Here is an 18326-nt window from a genome sequence, read left to right as displayed (position 1 = left end):
GAGCAGGACTGTCTTTGCCAAGAAAACCATCCAGAAGCATAACACAGAGTATAGATATACAAGAAGTGCATGCACATTTTCAATCAATCCTGTTTGAGTTCTGAAAAAAACAGGAGCCTTCCTATTGAATAATACTGGCATTTTTACATTTATTTTTGAAGGGTGAGGCAGGGACCCTAGCACCTCTTATCCCAGCAGTCATATTGGTCAATATGAAACAACTGCAATGTCTCCATGAACCTACAAATCATCCTTTCATCATCAAAGTTAAGACTTCCAGGTTTTCAGTCTACTAGGACTCTGATAAGTCAAAGACTGTGATCATCTCTAACGACTCCACCACAGTGTTGCTTAGAATAGCCTCAGTAACACACCAGAGCACACACTATCTACTGCAATGAACGACTCAAAATCCCAGGGGATAGGGCATGCAGCGGGATCACCGTTCCCCTCCATGAGCCAGCCAGGAGAACTGCACAGCATCAGCACTGCAGAGTTTCACCACAAACACCAGTGGGGTGGGAGAGAGACGTGCAGAAGTGCAATGACAGAACAAGCCTGGAAGAAAGAGTTTCTTCGCCTTTCTGCAGACCGTAGGGATTGGGAGGAACCCTCCTCCAAACTGCCTGCTTTTAAAGATACATCAACCCCTCTGCTAAAGATAGATTCAGAAACAGGAACTATAGCTGGGAAAGTGCTGGAATTTCTACAGCAAGTGAGAAGTATCTGCTTTTTGTCAAAATTATTCCCTAACTAATGGAAAAATGAACATATTTCAGCCTGGAATAGGAGGTGGTAGTGGTCCCTTTGGGTTTTAAGCTGAAACACCAAATCTGTTCTCTGCCTTTTGGGCTCAGTACAGGTATTTCAAAAGTTATGTTAAAACTGAGCATTGTCTTTTACCTGATAGCAGTGGGAGAGTAGAAATATATACGTGTGCATTAGAATATGAAACAAGCAATTAAAGGAAATACTAAGATGGAGGACTGACAGGAGATGAAACATGAGGAAAGCAGGTGCTAAAAAAGACATGAGGGAATAGCAGTAATTTGCAATGAAAGAACAGAACCGACAGAAAAGATGAAAAATGTAAGAAAAGCAGTACGGAGATGGCCCAAGACAATCTAACAAGAACACTATTACTAATATTTATTAAATAAATTAGACCTACAAAAATAACATGTATATTATGTATATATGTAAAAATAACATAATAGCTGACGTGCCTTAAGAACACCAGTAAAATTTATTTGGCAGCACCCAACAGCTACTTTTCCTTATGCTTTCCCAGCTATAAGTCATTTTTAAAACATATATGTATCGAGTTAGGTTACTGGACTTTATAATTAGAGAAATGAGTAGAACTCTTTTCCTTGCAGATGAAAGCACTATAAGGTCTGGGGATGAGAAATAATAATCTTATTTTTCCATAGTCTGACAAACAAGCCAACTCACAAGCAATGGAACACCAGTTAAAGCTAAATTAACAACTGTGAGCATCTCCTACTAATATAGAAACTACTGGTTTCCTTAACTACGAATTTTACTAATTTAACTATTAATTTTTATCTGTGGTTTTCCAAATGTGAAGCTATTTTTTTGTAGAGGTGTACTTCATAGATTCTGCCTATAAACTTTTCACTAAATAGGAAAGATATCACTCTCCTGTTTCACTGAAAACTAGTGTTGCATCATTTCAAAATACAAAAAAAAAAAAAAAAAAAACTAGACCAAAAATGCACATTTTATTTCAGTATACCCTGCCCTACAACTAACATTCAGTAGTAAAGATTGTATTATCACAGTATAGCATTTAAGTATTTCAGGTCAACCACAATAAGGGTGTCTCTGTTCAATTTTTTAATTTCAAAGAGCTTGACCTATTTTTCCATAAAAGTTTTATAGAATCATAGAATGCTAAGGGTTGGAAGTGACCTTAAAAATCACCTAGTCCCAACCTCCATGCAATAGGCAGGGTTACCTTTCACTAGTCCAGGTTGCTCAGGGCCCCATCCAACCTGGCCTTGAGCATTCCCAGGGATGGGACATCCACAGTTTCTCTGGGCAATCTGTGCCAGTGCCTCACCACCCTCACAGCAAAGAATTTCCTCCTGTATCTAATCTCAGCCTGCCCTCTCTCAGTCTAAAACCACTGCCCCTTGTCCTGTCACTACACGCCCGTATAAAAAGTCCATCTTCCTCCTTTTCATAATCCCCCTGCAGGTACTGGAAGGCTGCAGTGAGGTCTCTCCAGACCCTGTTCTTCTCCAGGCTGAACAACCCCAGATCCCTCAGTCTATCTTTGTCGGAGAGGTGCTCCATCCCTCTGATCATCTTTGTGGCACTCCTCTGATCCTGCCTATCCATGTGTTTATTTTTTCAGAAGCATAATTTTAACTATTTTTAAAAGGCTGTATAACTCTAAAGAACAAAGGAGATTTCAATATACAATTATGATTGGAATCTATTACAAAACATTAGTATTTCAGGGCTTCTTTAGAGATTAGCTTAAACCACACAAGAAATTAACATAAATCCCAGTAATTTTCAAATAAAGGAGTAAATGCTTTCTTCATCTGCCTGAATATAAGCTATTTACATTTTCTAGTCTACTCACCTTAATTAATCCCATTTCCTCATGCATTTCAGGTCTAAGTAATTTTTCAATTTGCTTCCAACAGGCCTGTCATTCTTTGCAGCCTAATTCCCTGATTTGTGCTTACATCAGTGAAAAGCAATATTCAAATGTGACCTATCAATTAAGAGTTTCAGTCTTGTATGGTTTTCATGTTCACAAGGATACTTATTAGTAAAGCTTACCAAATGCAGAAAAATTGCCAAAACAGCTATAGGTACCTAGTATAGGTCACCCTGAGGAAACAAAAATAACCATTCAGCAAGTAGCTTCACTAATCTCAGAGCACTTCAATTTAAGTCATATTAAAGAACATTCTCTAGAAACATTTTCCAAAGTGCATGATGAATAATCTTCGAGGCATTCAAAATGCTAAAGAACAATGAACTAATTAAAAAAAAAAAAAAATCTAGACAATTCACAGTGTTGAAAGCCATTTAGTCTATTAAATAGCCTAAAGGCATTTCTATTTGCTCCTTTTTAGTTTTCTACCAGTAATTCAATTATGATGCTAGAAATCAGCTGGGCATTAGGTGAAACTACCTCTTACCCTAAACTTCCTTTCATTTCCTCTAGATAATTCACAGCTGATCCTTCTTCCATCCTCCTAACTGAAGTTTCTGCCAATTCAGGTAAAGTTTTAAAAACATGTCTGCAAGATGAGACAGGACTGCCCACAAAATTATATGGTCGTAACATTTTGCACACACTGAAACAACTGTTATGTGAATTTCTCCTTGGCTTGTGGGACTTAATACATTAACTAGAAAATTCCTGGACGATAAACATCAAATCCACCTCTTAAAACCTTCAGAATTTATTGAAAGCAGCACAAGAGCGAGATACTGTGTCCCTGCCCAAGGCAGCATGGTTGGAACAAGATGATCCTTAAGGTCCCTTCCAACTCAAACTATTCTGGGATTCTGCATGAGTTCTGGAACACAGACCGTGACCTATAACCACAAGGCAGCACTAAAACTCTGTTAGTCACAAGTTGCAGCATGCTGTAGGCCACAGCACCACAACGAAGTCTTCATCCTGAACGATTCCCGTGCCTGCATATGACATTGAAAACCAGGTCGGCTGGGAGCTCGAGGCAATTTCCCACCTGTTGGATCCTCACTTTGATTCCCCGCGCCCCTTCTGGGAACTGGGAGGATGTTTAGAAAGCGCCGGCACCGAACACCCACGAGGCACGGCCGCGCCGGCCCGGCCGCCGGGGCACGAGGTGCACCCGGAGCAGCCCCTGAGGGGGGCAGAGCCAGCCCGGCCTGCGGGGGCCCGGCGGCCTCGCACCCGCGTCCCAGGCAGCAAGGGCCGGAGACGCAGCTGCCACAGGCAGCGGGAAAGCCGCGCTGCCTCCGCCGCAGCCCAGCCCGGGCCGAGCTACCCCTCCCGACCGCCTGACAACACCGGGGCTGGGGGGACTCGCGGGGCAACCCCGGCACCTCCTTTCGTCCCGCTCACCACGGCGAGGGGGCTTTGGCCGGCCGCCCCCCGCGCCCCCGCTCGCCTCACCTGCGCGGCCGCCCGCCGCCGCCCACAGGAGGACGAGCGCCCAGCAGCAGCGGCACACGCCACCACCCGCCCGGACCATGCCGCTGCTCCCCCGCGCCTCCTGCGAGCGCCGGGAGGCGGCGGGACTTTAAGAAGTTCCCTCGTTCAGGGCAGGTCTTGCCGCTGCCCCCGCCTCCTCCGGTGCCCGCCCCGGCCGCGGCGGCCCGTGCTGGAGGTGACCCAGCCGGGGGCGGTTGCTCCCCGCGCCGGCCGCCGGGATGTGCCCCGGGAGCGGCGGCATCTTTCCTGCCCCGATACCGCTTTGGAGACCCCAAGGCCTGGCTGAGGTGTGAGACTCACTCCTGGCCGAGCTCCGGCCTCGCTGGGTAGTGAAGGTGGGTCCCCAGGCAGGTGCCTGTTCTCCCCGAGGCTGATTAACCTAAAAGCGGCGAAGGTTTACCAAGAAAGGCCTCCGAAAAGATAGGAGTTCGGCGATGCCTTGTCAAACTACGTGTTTTGCATCACAGGAAGGGCAACTTTCAGCCCTGTTGGGAATAGCAACTGTTGTGTGTGTCCCAGCAGAAGAAATGAGGGACAGAACTTTTCCTAGGGTTTACAGATAAGAGATAACTTTCCATGGGGTTTTCCTTTGCACTCGTGATTCAGACCATTTTGAGGCACTGCGTTTTTGTCTCACCCAGTGTTGGATTTTCTGCCTATCCAAAAAGGGCCATTATTTGGACTTCATGTTTCAGTAATTGTTTGAGACAGTTTGAATTTGATACCCGTGCCTGTAATAACCTCATATAACAAGGTCGCATGCCAACCAGTTCAGGCCTTGGCCCCAAGCCCAGGGTAAGAGCACTGTATCTCCAGGCTGCAGGGATCCTTCCACACCTGCCACTGCTTTGTTATGGGCTACTTTTCACTTAGAAGGAAAAATCAGACATCCAAACTAGAAACCAGGATTTTTTTAGAGTACTTAAAGTTGATTTTATTGTGATGTGCAGGTAACAGATACATGCATGGACAGAACCTTGTGAAAAAGAAATCTACCAGAAGATTGGTCCATCAACTCATTGCTAAGGTAACTGTTTCTCTTCAAAAAACAATACAGAATTTATTATCTGGAGAGCACTGTAAAGAGAAGTGCTGAAAACTAAGCACTGTTTAAAGTAATTGTATCAATCAATGTCAGCAGGCATGTGCTCTAAAATAATTTGTATCTCAGCGGTGTCAAGGATGGAACCCACAAAACTCTTCTTTAAAAAGGAAATTTAGGTCACTTGCATCACTTCAGAGATCAGAACAGTTCTGATTGGGGTGATCATAGTGGTCGTCTTCAGGCTTGGTGGGTCCAGCACTTGTCACTACATTACAACTACACTTGCTGAGTGTTTCAGGTACAGCAACCGGAATAGCCCAGCAGTGCCCAGCAGTGCAGCAGTCACACCCAAGAACGCAGACCTGGAGACAAAGCTTGTTGATTGGCACCATAAGGTAGAAAATAGCAGACTTTATATTTTTATTGTACATACACTCTTTTTAATACATACCAGTTTGAGCACATCAGGGTTGTTTGTTTTTTCTATCCTCACCTAAATGAATGTTTCCATTAGGACACAGACAGAGGATGGTATGGTATGGTATGGTATGGTATGGTATGGTATGGTATGGTATGGTATGGTATGGTATGGTATGGTATGGTATGGTATGGTATTAATGCCAGTTTGAGTTTCAGATTGGTTATATTTAATGTGAAAGCTGTGGCTGTTGGGTACATACCGTTTATTTTATACACAAAGGTGTTATTTGTCTGTATCATGTTCCTGAATATAGGAATTTACATTTATTAGGTAAGAGTACAAGCCAAACAGAACCTCGTTATTTAATTTTTCCAGTAATCTTTGCACTTCAGTGTTCTATTTACATCTACATTGTTCTTTTGATATGTGTGTATGTGTGTGTTTTTACAAAGCCAGCTTCTCTTAGAAAGAAAAAACAGAAGCAATTGGATTTCTCTCTTTTAATTATTTTTATGTCATTTAGTTGAGAAAAAACGCTGTTCAAAACTATAAAATAATAATTTTGCACCAATTTTATTGTTTGGATACTGACCAATATTTGACAATGGTGGAAGTACTTCTGCTTTGAAAGCTAACAGTGCACAAAAGGCCCTTGCAAAAGCAGATGTTACTCACTCACTAGATGTTATTTCTTCATGGGAATGCTGATTTCCATTAACATGCGGCCCCTGTGCTTTTGTTGCTTTTTAAAGGTGTGTATTAATATCAGTGCTATGGTGTCAGTTGAAGAACGAGTCATCTGAGTAAAACCTGCTTGACTGTAAAACTGCATCCAAAAGTTGAATCGAAAAGGTCTGAGGTTAAGAAGTCCTGATAATTTTATTTCCTTAATTTCTGTTTCACTTCTGGTTTGTGGGTAGAAGCAGAAGTGGTGAAAAGATATGAAAGTGTCTTGTTTTGCAAGAATGACAGTTTCATTTTTCAGGCCCAGGAGATTCAGTTAAACTTTAGAAACCATACTTCTGGAATAAGTTCCCAATGTAAATAACAGAAGTGTTGTCTCTTGAACAAAGTCAGCTTGATTAAAGGAAACATGTGAAACACAGAGGAAAACAGCAGAAGAAACAAAATAGCAACATATCCAGGTTTTACACATATATTTAATTATATTTTCAAATATATTACACCAAAACTTTCTTCAAATAAAAATTACAAATTAAATACAACATCTAAAGATCATGACAAATTAAGATTTTGCTGTGAATATTTTCAGAGTGGATTACTGAACAGGCTATCACAGTTTAAAAAAAACCTAACTAAAAAAAAAACCCACTATTTTCCAGACTCAAGTGCAAACATTTTCATTTACCTTAAATCATGCTGCATGTGTCCTAATAAAGTCATCCAACTATTTCAATGTCACAGTGAAGAGAGGTTTGATTTACTGATAGCAGGTCAGACAGTAAAAAGGATGCTTGAAAAGATGTTTTCTTTTTCCAGTAAGTCTATAAGCCTCCAGCCTCCACATGAAGTTGTCCAGAGAGTTGCTGCAGCTTTTTGAGTCACACTAGACATCCAGTTTTAAACATATGTGGTAAAATTCTCTGTGCTGACCAGTTGCAGGTATTCCAGGGTACCTGATCGGCAGCTACCTACCCGTGAAAGCTCCTGTGCCTTGGATCCTTCATTTTCCCTTTTCTGAAGACTATTGGTTATCATCTCTGCTAAGTCATCTTGTAACCGTTGCTGATTCTCCCTAAAAATCAACAAGATAGGGAAAAAAAAAACAACCAGTGATTCATGTGTTTTTAGTGATCCTCAGGTCGCCAGAGATTTTTACATATTTCTAATCCCATGTTTATCTTAATGACATTCCCACACTCCTGATAAAAAATGTGGGCAGGACCAAATTCTGGTTCTGAATTTGGGAACGGAAGTCAGGATCTTCATATGAGTATTCCAGATAGTATGCATCAGTATCTTTGCTCAAGAGGTCTGTAGCTATGTTACTATTGACCTTAAAAAATCATGATAACTTGCATAAAAAGGGAGACACAAATTAGATTCAATCCTAATCAAAATAGTTTTTAGCTCTCAACACCATTGCTGGCACCAGAACTTTAACTATTCAATTTCAGGTGGCCTTCAGCAATAAAGTTGCCATTGTTTCAGAAATTTCTTCAGTGTATTTGGCTTTTGCTGGAGCACCCCACACATGAAAATTTTTAAGGGGAGTTGAATATGAGGAAGTGCAAACAAAAGCATCACTGTGAACCAGCTCTGAATTCCAGAAGATTGCTAATACAATAATTCTGGTAGTCTCAACAGATCATATCCATTTTTAAAAAGGAGTTCTGAGTTTACAAAAGAGATGTATTATGGGGTAGTCTTGACAGTATTTCCTGCTCAGCCCTACCACTTGTACTTTCCATTTAAAAAATAACAAAGCTCATGAGATTCTGTAGCAGATTACAAATTTGATTATTTCTGTTTTGCAAATGCCCTGAGAAAAGCCTCACAGTCTGCTTAATCTCCTGTTTTCTCTTAAGGAATAAATGGACAGCTAATTTTATTTCTGCAAAGAACACACTGTGTAAGATTCAAAACTTACAGTAGAAGCAAGCTGTAACATTTTTAATGCGTTTCAGGACAAGGGATCCCCATGTATCTGGTAAACACCATTTTGCAATATCATTGCTTCAATTTGTAATTAAATACTGTCATTTCAAAGGAGAAGGCAACAAATTCCCACTTAGTGAAGAGTGATTACACAGGTATTCAGAGCAGAAAGTGAGAAAAGAAACTTCCACATTTAGTGAGTTTGCAGGAAATAAAGAGGTACTCATGCAAAATAGACACTAAAAAATGCAACAAGTATCCTAGCTTCAGTTTTGCATAGTTGCTCAAAAACATCAACCTCATATTTTTTTTACTGACAACTTCTCTAAATGTTAGAAAGTAAGCTCTTCTTTAATTTTTAAAGGCTTTATTCCTGTGCAGTACTACAGTAACTTTGTCCACCTCTTGTAGCAAATAGTGCTTGAAATCCTGCAAGTTTAATTTCTCTTACAAATTTTTCCACAAGAGGTCACAGGCATAACATGGTATTACAGAGCTGCACAGTAAAATGTGGTTACCCTCTTCATGTAGTGTGACACACAGGTTCCACTAAACTTGTGGGAATATTAATGTTTTCCATTTTCCTGTCCATCTCTTGCTCTTATCACATCAGCAAATTGTCCTGTTAGTCTTACACCATTTCTAAGGCAAAGAACCTGCCCAACGTTTATATAGACAGCCAACCTTCAGCACACACATATTCCCATGTAATGAATATTTATGTTTATATGCACATACACTTTTAAGCCTCTAACAACTGAAGGCAAATTCAATGGTATAAAAAAATCCTGGATAAGTGCCAAAGAACAATAAAGGCTAAAGCACAAAGAATGGTAATTTCTCCTCCCTTTTCACATAAAAAGACGACTTACACAGAAGGAGGTGTTGGGAGATTGTATTTCTTGTCCTCAGTACCTGTCAACCAGTAGGTAATTTCTGTTCCTCTGCCCTAAATATATATGACAAAGGAGAGAAAGCAGAGTTTTGGGATTAGAATGCGATTTCCTGTAGCTAATTTACTTAAATATTACTCTGTTGCACATTGCCATGTTTGCCTTTGCTTATTTTCAGTAACTGATGCTGACAGCAAGGGATTACAAATTAGATGTGAGAAGAGGAATGGGGAAGATGCAGCTGTACACTCACTTCCTTGTTCCATGACCTGAAACACAGGTCGTGGGAGAGGTGAGCTGTGGTGCCTGCCATCAACTCCCAAGGACAGATAAGTGTAAAAGATTGAAATAAATGGATTGGTAGATATTGGAGCATTAACAAATTAACACTAGATTCAGCTTCCCTTTCAGCAGATGACTTCACTCTACAGTCTTCTGTTCCAAATGGTGTGTTTCATTTTTTATCCACATCTTTATGTTGCTTTACTGTACAAGTTAGGGAGCTCTTCATTGCCTGCATTGTCGTTATAGAAGTGTCTTCAATCACTAGAGACTGTGATATCATTTGATCAGTAATCCTTGTTCCCCAGTTATTAATTAAGTTCAGGGGTACTCTCAGCTATACAATACTTTTTACTATTCCTCTATTCCTCTTCTCTGTGTTCATGCTAGTACATGGTAAGGTTACCTTCAAGTACGTTTCTCCTCTCTCTTCATACTGGAATTGGCAGTCTGTTCTTTTCAGGATGCTAATTGTGGAACCACTTACATGAATCCTTAAAGCTAAAAAAATGAAGAGACAAGGAAAGCTCAGCCTGGAAACATCCAACATCCACTAAGTATATGTGAAAACTGGTGCTATAACAGAAGCTCCTTCAATTGTTATCATCATAAATTCTAAGAGCCAAATTAAATGAGAAGCAATTACACTGTTGTGTGAAAAATCTGACTCTACTACAGAACATATCCAAGCAGGAATAACTGGTACAGCCCTTGATCTGAAATACAGGTGACAATGGTATCTGTACTAGTTAGAAGTCAAAAGGAAAAAGAGTAATTGTGAGTGACCTATATAGAGAATGCTCATGTGAAGACACTGAGCAGAAGGAGGAAAAACTGGCTCTTGCCACAGTTCCCTAATGGTGAAGTTGATGACATAATTGCTTCAACTTAAAATACACAGTCAGTATATTTACTCAACAAAGCTATAATACAATTCTAGGTCAAACTAAAATCTGTGGTTCATAGAATAAAATTAAATTCCAGGTATATAAGTATCATATCTCCCAAAGGAACTCAGGCAGTAAATCAGCCTACAAATTCCCTGTTACCAGCACTGAAGCATGAACAAGGAACAACTCTTCCTTGCCCAATGAAGTTCCCACTGTCACTTTGGACAATTAAATATAACAAATATAGTTTCTTTATCTTTAAAACTTCTGCAAGCTGATAATAAATTGTTCTCAGCTGAAAACAAACACTTTGGTCACAAACTAACCAATAGCTTTGGTCCTGTTACACTGACAGCTAAAATTAAATCCTTACGCAAGCCTGTGGATTCCATCCGCGAAGCTGTGTTTACTGTATCTCCAAACAAACAGTAACGAGGCATTTTTATTCCAACCACACCAGCCGCACATGGACCTAGAAATGGGATGTAAAGAGATAAAAAGGGTGAATCAAGGTACTTGATTTATTTGGTGGGTGTCACACTGTTGAGAAGCAGTGCAGTGCCTGGGGGAACTCTGCATTCCTCACCAATGACAATACTTTCTACCTCACTTCCCACAGTATCTTGTGGTCTCTCACTACAAACCAAGCCTAGCTGTTATTCTTGAATTATCCAGTAGGATCATAAAAAGGACACAGCTGCACAGTGTTAATTGTATTTATGCACAATTTCTGTGCAGAAAAAATGAAGTACATTTATTAACTGTCAGGTTTGGAAGCAAGAGAAAAATAGAATAAGCTTCATTATGCAAGGGTGAATACTGGTGCCTCAAGAGGTTTCCCAGTGCCTCAGTCACTGATGTGCCTCAGTTCTCTGATGCGTTCCTCCCCTGGCAGCTGGGGTTGAGGGGGTTGAGGAATTTCCCAAAGTTGTTGCACTATCTGAAGTTCCCCTTTGACAAAAGGTATTTTTGTAGATAAATTAAAACATTAAGTCTGACACACAGACTCAACAAAAGTTTTGCCTCCAAAATCAAAAAATACAGGCTTGCATTTTTTGCCTAGATAAGCATAGCTGGCCATGACTGATTTAAACTTCAATCAGAGAGAAATAATCTGTGAAGGCTTATTTAATACAACTGGTTTAATCACACCAGGAGCAGTGGCTGTTGCTTATCCTAGCTACTGACTTAGGCTATGAATTAATGGCTATAGGCTATTTCACTACAGCAGGAGAAAAACAGCATCTTATTAACTTCTGTTACTCTTTCTCTATGAACATTTTTTTCAACCTGATTCTTCATGACAAGGGCAATTGTGTATGGTGTATTACCAGATCTTGTATGGGTGTTAATTCTGTGCAAAACCAGGCAACACTGTCACTGTTGATCTAGCACTACTGTGTACCAGAGTGAATTCCAATGCGAATCCAAACAGGCAGCCCTGGCAGATGTCTCAGTTCAAAAGATCCCATGAAGCTGAGGATGTCCAGAGCCATCATGGAGATGTCCACTGCGTGCCGGTTGCCATTCCTCTTTGGTAAACCACTCACCACCATGTAAGCATCACCAATGGTCTCCACCTGTGAAAATAAAATCAGAACTCACTATTTCCATACATAGAAAAGTACATCTTTAGTTAAAAGCAGAAAGGTTTTATCAGATCCTCTTGTTCATGACTAAACATTTCTTCCCCTGAGAGCAGGATTGATTAGTTTTAGGTAGCTGACCCCATTTGGGTGTATGAGTGTTTATAACTATACCCAACACTCCAATTAATGAATGTGTGACCACCTACTGTAGGAAATTTGGTGTAAGTAGGCATAGTGAAAGCATATTTAAATGAAGTAATCCTGACCTGTTTTTCTCTTTTGCTTTGCTCAGAAGGCAGATTCCCAAATCCACCACATCATGCAATTTGATTTGTGTCCACTGGTTGTAAATGAGCAGAAGTACAGAGCTAATCACCTTGTAAACATCATGATGGTCAAGAATGTGGTCAAAGTTCTTGTAGATATCGTTGAGCATATCTACCACCTCCATAGGGGTGCTGTATTTGCAGAGCGTGGTGAAGCCAACAATGTCACTGAAGTAGATAGTGACTTCTTCAAACAGCTCTGGCTCAACCAGGCCAGTCTCCTTCAAAGACTTTACTACTGGCCTGTGGAAACAGAGAAGGCAGGAACACAGATGACTAGTGTTTACTATTAAAGATGTTTTTTCATGCAACCCAGTCACAGTATTGCTTTCTGTGTAGGAAACATTAAACAGTTTGCTGCCATTGTAATCGCATTTTAGATGCTTATAATGCCTTTCAGCCAGAGACCTCAAAGCACTTACTAATGGTAATTAATGCACTACAAACTTTCAAAATCAAAGTGTGAATAGCCATAAGGAAACTGAGACACAGGCAACTGAGCTTCTTGCTTAAGGTCAGAAACAGGGATATTGAGTCAAATTTAAAACTGAAATTCTGAACTTCCTGACATGTAGACCTACATTCTACCCATACAATAAGTAAGAACAGACGTATTTTTCTGTTTTCCCAACACAAAGTAATTTCATTATAATAATTATATAATTATATAATCAACTCATCCTGATTTCAGATGAGGTATCTTAGTCTGGTAATTTATGGAAGAAAAATTCAATGCCATGACAGTCAATGTCTATTCAAGAGGGACCATCTTTTTCTTGCAATCCTAAATCCAGGGATATATCTGTTCCTAGTGGTGATATTAGAAGAGAAGAACTGAAAAAGACCCAGAAAATTATAGATTTTGCAAAATGCTATGCTCCATCTACAATGAAACACTAACAGAGTGGTAGGAACAACAAAGAGTGGAAGGAGACATTAATTCCTTGTTGCACTATCTATACTGCCAGATCATCCAGACCATTCCTGATTTTCCCCAAAACTACTTTTTTTCTTTTTTTTCTTTTTTTTTTTTTTTTTTTTTTTTTTGAGATGAGTCAAAAATCAATAAGCCAACTACTGAAATACCCTTGAAACTAGTAATGACATACCAGGATAGTTTACTATTCTGAATGTGCGAAATACCAAAATTACTGTTATTACCAGTATTACAATGCCAATAATACTTATCCTACAATACACTGAAGAATCCATCTAACCCAGTGTGACCCTGCCAACCTCAGCCCCTCTCTTGCATTGCTAAAGCCCAGCCTGAAGTTGGACTCTAGTCCTGCTCTTCAGCTGAAGACACTCTTTCTAACCAGCAAGGAACTGGAGCAGAGCAGTGCTCTGTGATGTGGGATCACTGTAGATTTGTGTTCCCTGGGAAGCAGTGAAAGAGAGGCTTGTGCTGGAAAGGGGAATACTGTTCATGAAGAAATGTTGAGCAAGATAATAGCTCCCAATACTATCTTGGCATGAAACTCTACTATAGGGTGGAGAGCTCAGGGATAAGTGCTTCTTCTTTCTTTCCTTGCAGGATTAGATTAGATGGGAAGAAAATAGAGCATAAACATTAATCCTATCCCCTACTCTGCAAGAATTGGGTGTATGTAAATAAAATGCCAGTGAAAATCCTCCTGGCCAGTTACCTTGGAAGTAACATGAAATTAAGCCTGTCTGCTCTGTCTCTCTCTGCTTTGTACAGCTCTGTCCTTTCCTCCACCAGGTGTTCCAGGTTCCGGGAGTAAAGCTGTAGACGCCGGATTAGGGTATCCATGTAGCTTTCATTGGTCTGGCCATGGAAATTACTGTAAATAACAGAATTACACAGGAGTCAAGAAGAAAGACTGAAAGATGTACATTGTTGAGAGAAGCTAAAAGGAGACAAAAAAGCAGCATCAGAAAATTTCTCCAGTGTCTGACTTTCCTGTAGTTAGAATGCAAAGTGCCTCAAGTGCATCATTCTTTTGCTTGCTTGGAGGCCTCACGTAGATGAATTGAAAGTCTGTAATCCACACTTGTCATTTGGAACTGGTAATTCTTAAAGCAGCCTTCAATCACCTAGCCCTGCTAATACTGTCAATTTTAGATTACCTTAGGTAACCCAGGAACATTCATTTGTAAAATGTAACTGAGAAGCTCGGATTCTGAGAGGAAGCTAAAAATAGTAGACAGAAAATTGCACATAGATGGGGACTTCAGGCAGAAGAATAAAGAGAATTTGGGGACATCTGTTTAGAAGACCAAAGAATACAGTGGAACAATGAACAGCCCCAGGGTTAGTTTTACTCACAAAATCCTGCAGACTCAAGCCTACTAACCCCTGGAAGCAGAAGTTTGGTAACATGAGCCACTCAAACCCCTGTTTGTCTGGGCAGCCTGCACTCACCAAAGCAGTCTGAAAGTAATTGGGACCAGGCTGACTGGAAGATTAGTATTGAATCACTCTTACTTTAAACAAATTTTGTATTAGGGATGCATCATCTTAGACCCACATGAGAAGAACACCATATTGCATGTGACAAGAGGCAACCTCTTTGCTTTTGTAGGAAGGAGGCTTAGGAGCTGAACCAGGAGGTCTCTATATTCAGCTGCAGAAAGATTATTCAGCTGATACATTCAATTATGCACAGTACAGCTGTCCTGCCAATGTAAAGTATAAAATGATGCTGTTGGGGTTTGTTGATGGGGAGAGCCTTAAAAACTGGGAAGAAATGTCCCAGGAGAAATGATTAAAAGCTCACAATTTGGTCATTGGAATAATTAATTCAGAACAAATTCTGCAGGAACAATGCAGCATTGTCAGGTGAAAGGCCTGTGTAACCCCACAGGGTTTATCCAGCTATGATCCTTATTATTTTCCCACAACTTTGTACCACCAAAGCCCTGTAATTAACACTTTTTGTGAGTTACAATTCAACATTTCTTGTCAGCTTAATTTGGGACCATCCAAGTTTTCAAATCATCATTCAAACATCTATGTGCATTCATTTACCAAAACTTAAATTATATGAGTCATTATCCAGCTCTTGACTAGAGACAGAGAGGGAATTATTTGATTGGTTTAAATCCCTAATTATCCAGTTTGCTACTTTCACAATGTACCCATTTCAGGTATGGTGATCATCTCACCCTCACCCAGCTAGTACATTGTACACAGGTACTTAACATATGCACATGCTCACCTACTTTTCTGCCAAAGAATAAAAGAGGATCTAAGTGAAGACACTAGGGTTTTCCACCAACTGAATCATAATCACATCAATTTACACACTTAATAATACGAGCTTTCTAATAGAGGAGAAGTTTGGAGCATCTTAAAAAACAAAGCCCCTGCTGCTCACCTGAATATTTTAGCCAGAGTACTTTCAATTTTCTTAAAGTCAGGCCTTTTCTCTGGATCTTCCTCCCAGCAGCTCTTCACTAGTGTATATACCTTCAAACAAAAATTTAAGGAAAAGTCTACCTGAGTAATGGATATAGACAGAGAGTAGTACTAAACAGCACTAGTTCATTAGAGAATTTCTGGTTACTCTTGACTAGCAACATATTAAATTGTGTGACTAACTGTCTGGAACCTATGGTTAGAACACTCATTGCCCACATCTTAACTCTGTGATGACTAGTGACATGATCTTAGCTTGAACTTGCAATACACAAATGAAAGGCAAGTAAATGGATCCATTTACAGATCTGGTGGCAGACTGGTGTCAGACACATTTACTGACATGGTGTTAGATGCTGTGGTAATTATATTTCCAATATCCCATGTTTGGGAATTTTCTGAAAACTGGTGATTCAGCCAAAAAGAATGGGGCTGATTTCTAAATATGTGATTATCTACAATCCAGACATTTTCACCTAAGAAAGAAGCCATAGGGGCTGTATCAGTGGAGAGAGGTATACTTGAGGTGTAATTCATCCCATCTCAAGAATATCTAAAACAGGTCAGAAGAATAACACCATGTAAGTGTCTGTTTCTTTCCAGTGAAATCATTTCCACGAGTTGTATTTCACAATGCTGGTAACAACTATAGAATGCAATTTATTCCCACAAATTAGGGCATTTGGAATGAAATGCATAGCTTTCACCTTCCCATGATCATAGCCTTTAGTTTGGTCAGAACTTCCACCCTTCACCCAGAAAATGGCTTCGTTAATTATTAGCTTACTTCTATCTGTCTTTCTCCCACTGTATCCAAGGTCAGGTCTGGTCGGAAAGGCTTTACTCCTTTGCCACTCTCCACTCTGTAAAGTTTCTCTAGTACACAAAAAAGAACAAAGTTTTAAACAAAAAAGTGTAAGAAGGACATTTATTGTGTATAGCAGTCTATGATGTTACAAGATACTGTACAAACAGAAGCCTTGATGACAGTTCCCTCATTTTGATGTGAGTTTCAAATTTGTAGCTTTTCTAAATATATGGCACAAGACCAAAACAGGTTGGCTTGAAGGCCCCTGAAAGGAAAATGAATGGAAATATACATGAGTATTTACTGGTCACAGTAGACACGGTTATGGCATCTTCCCAAATGAATGTTGGGCATTATTAGTGTGCCTCTCAGCATGAAGCATAATTATACTAAAAAACTATGTAAAAAGCCCATTGCAACTTGATCAAAAGTGTGGAGACATACACCACTCATTAGAGCAGTTCAAATCATCCTGCAGATGCTTAACTTCCTTAAAATTAAGCTATTAATATAAATGGGTTAAAAGCATTGCATTTGTTAACTCGTTTGTACTCCTAGTCATTAAATCCATTCTATGAAAATTAGCTGGACTCTGAACACATCAAAATCAGGCTGCATTTGCACAATTCAATTTAAGCACAGTAAGAGAGATCTAAAGCAAAAACATCTTCCTTTGTCTTTCTCCTGCAGACTTCAAGAATTCCAGGGGAAGGGGGATGTTTAAAAAAGAGAAGTAATTTTTTACCTCTGGAGTAAAGGGAAATTGAAAGGGATCTATGAATCAGAACAGATTATTTATTAATAAAGTATTAATTAATATTATTACATTTGGGATAAAATTTTACTGAAAGAAGTGTATTATGACACAAGGAAGGTTTGTAATTGCACTGGTCTAGGGCAGCTACAGATGCCTAAACATGCCCAATGTGCATGATCACCCCAAAATGATACAGCAGCTTTCAACTTTTTGGTACAGAAATTACAGACTAGAGAAGGAGCAGGAAACTTAAGTCTCTCAAATGCTATGGAGTGGAGAAACTGTTGAGAAGTCCTCTGTGGGCTAAGAGACAGGAAAGTCTGTGTAGGGCTCAGGTATGCAGGAGGAATGTGTTGGATTTCCATGCTTGGACACACATCTGAGAGAGGAAGTAAAAGCAGCTATTAGCAGTACTGCAATTAGTCAGTGGCAGAAAGTAGTGAAACAAGGAGGCAGCTTGAATTGAGCATTGGTACGTGGCAAGATTTCACAGTCTTGAGCTGTGAATGAGGTGTTCCTGCAGAAGAGTGGAGTAACCAGATGGGGAACAGCTTCTTGCAGAGATGTCAGTGAAGAGGACTATGACCTACTTACTTCTACACAAGAGAAATCCAGTTCTGTGTACCTGTCATAGGACTTCTTTCTCATTAGCAGCAATATTGTTGTACATTATTGATACATATTTTCATGTTGAGAAAATTGGCTCACTGAGTAACTGAAAGTAGAGTTTATTTTTTCTAAGTTGGTGGGTGGAGCTCAGGTATGGAGCTTTTTAAATAAATCTTTTAAAGTCTGAACACAGTCCTTGCTGCTGTCATTTAAACCTGGAGAAGCAGTTTTATCAGTTGTCCTGAAATATCAATATCATGTCTTCTAATTTGCAGAGACTAACTTCTGGTAGCCTAGCCATTGAAAGAGTTTCTCTTGTGACGTAAAAACCAAATTAATCTAATATGCAACAGGGACATTTCTTTGTCCATTACTACTGACCCTAATTTGGTACTTTTCCCCCTCTTTTTATCTTGGATATTTGTAAATTAATGGTTACCCCAAGTTTGAGCTACTGTCTTCCTAAGTTAGATAATGCCGCAAACAAAATGCTGAAGTGTTTGAGTAAGT

General features: G+C 39.9%; 2 protein-coding genes and 1 long non-coding RNA gene across 9 annotated transcripts in view; 1 reads left to right on the top strand and 2 right to left on the bottom strand.

Moving 5' to 3' along the window:
- The window catches only part of LOC131592587 (phospholipase-B 81-like), a 37178-nt gene extending 32869 nt beyond the window's left edge, over positions 1-4309 (bottom strand). The window contains exon 1 of the mRNA XM_058864184.1: positions 4154-4309. Within this exon, the coding sequence (XP_058720167.1) occupies positions 4154-4232 (79 nt within the window). The 5' untranslated portion in view covers positions 4233-4309. The remainder of the gene's footprint in view (positions 1-4153) is intronic.
- A 46-nt stretch (positions 4310-4355) lies between these two features.
- LOC131592594 (uncharacterized) overlaps positions 4356-18326 on the top strand; it is a 31147-nt gene continuing 17176 nt past the window's right edge. For all 7 annotated transcript variants that reach the window (XR_009280676.1, XR_009280673.1, XR_009280677.1 and 4 more), the window contains exons 1-2: positions 4356-4527; positions 5143-5219. This is a non-coding gene — a long non-coding RNA (uncharacterized LOC131592594). The remainder of the gene's footprint in view (positions 4528-5142; positions 5220-18326) is intronic.
- The window catches only part of LOC131592584 (guanylyl cyclase C-like), a 44278-nt gene continuing 32651 nt past the window's right edge, over positions 6700-18326 (bottom strand). The window contains exons 19-27 of the mRNA XM_058864180.1: positions 16430-16518; positions 15602-15693; positions 13907-14065; positions 12308-12500; positions 11748-11922; positions 10716-10814; positions 9859-9953; positions 9150-9226; positions 6700-7414 (exon numbers count right to left, since the gene is read on the bottom strand). Of these exons, the coding sequence (XP_058720163.1) occupies positions 7240-7414; positions 9150-9226; positions 9859-9953; positions 10716-10814; positions 11748-11922; positions 12308-12500; positions 13907-14065; positions 15602-15693; positions 16430-16518 (1154 nt within the window). The 3' untranslated portion in view covers positions 6700-7239. The remainder of the gene's footprint in view (positions 7415-9149; positions 9227-9858; positions 9954-10715; positions 10815-11747; positions 11923-12307; positions 12501-13906; positions 14066-15601; positions 15694-16429; positions 16519-18326) is intronic.

This window comes from Poecile atricapillus, chromosome Z, assembly GCF_030490865.1.
Source record: "Poecile atricapillus isolate bPoeAtr1 chromosome Z, bPoeAtr1.hap1, whole genome shotgun sequence".
In the NCBI taxonomy this organism is placed as follows: Eukaryota; Metazoa; Chordata; class Aves; order Passeriformes; family Paridae; genus Poecile; species Poecile atricapillus.
The sequence above is the reverse complement of the archived record's forward strand: the minus strand, read 5'-3'. Positions and strand labels throughout refer to the sequence as shown.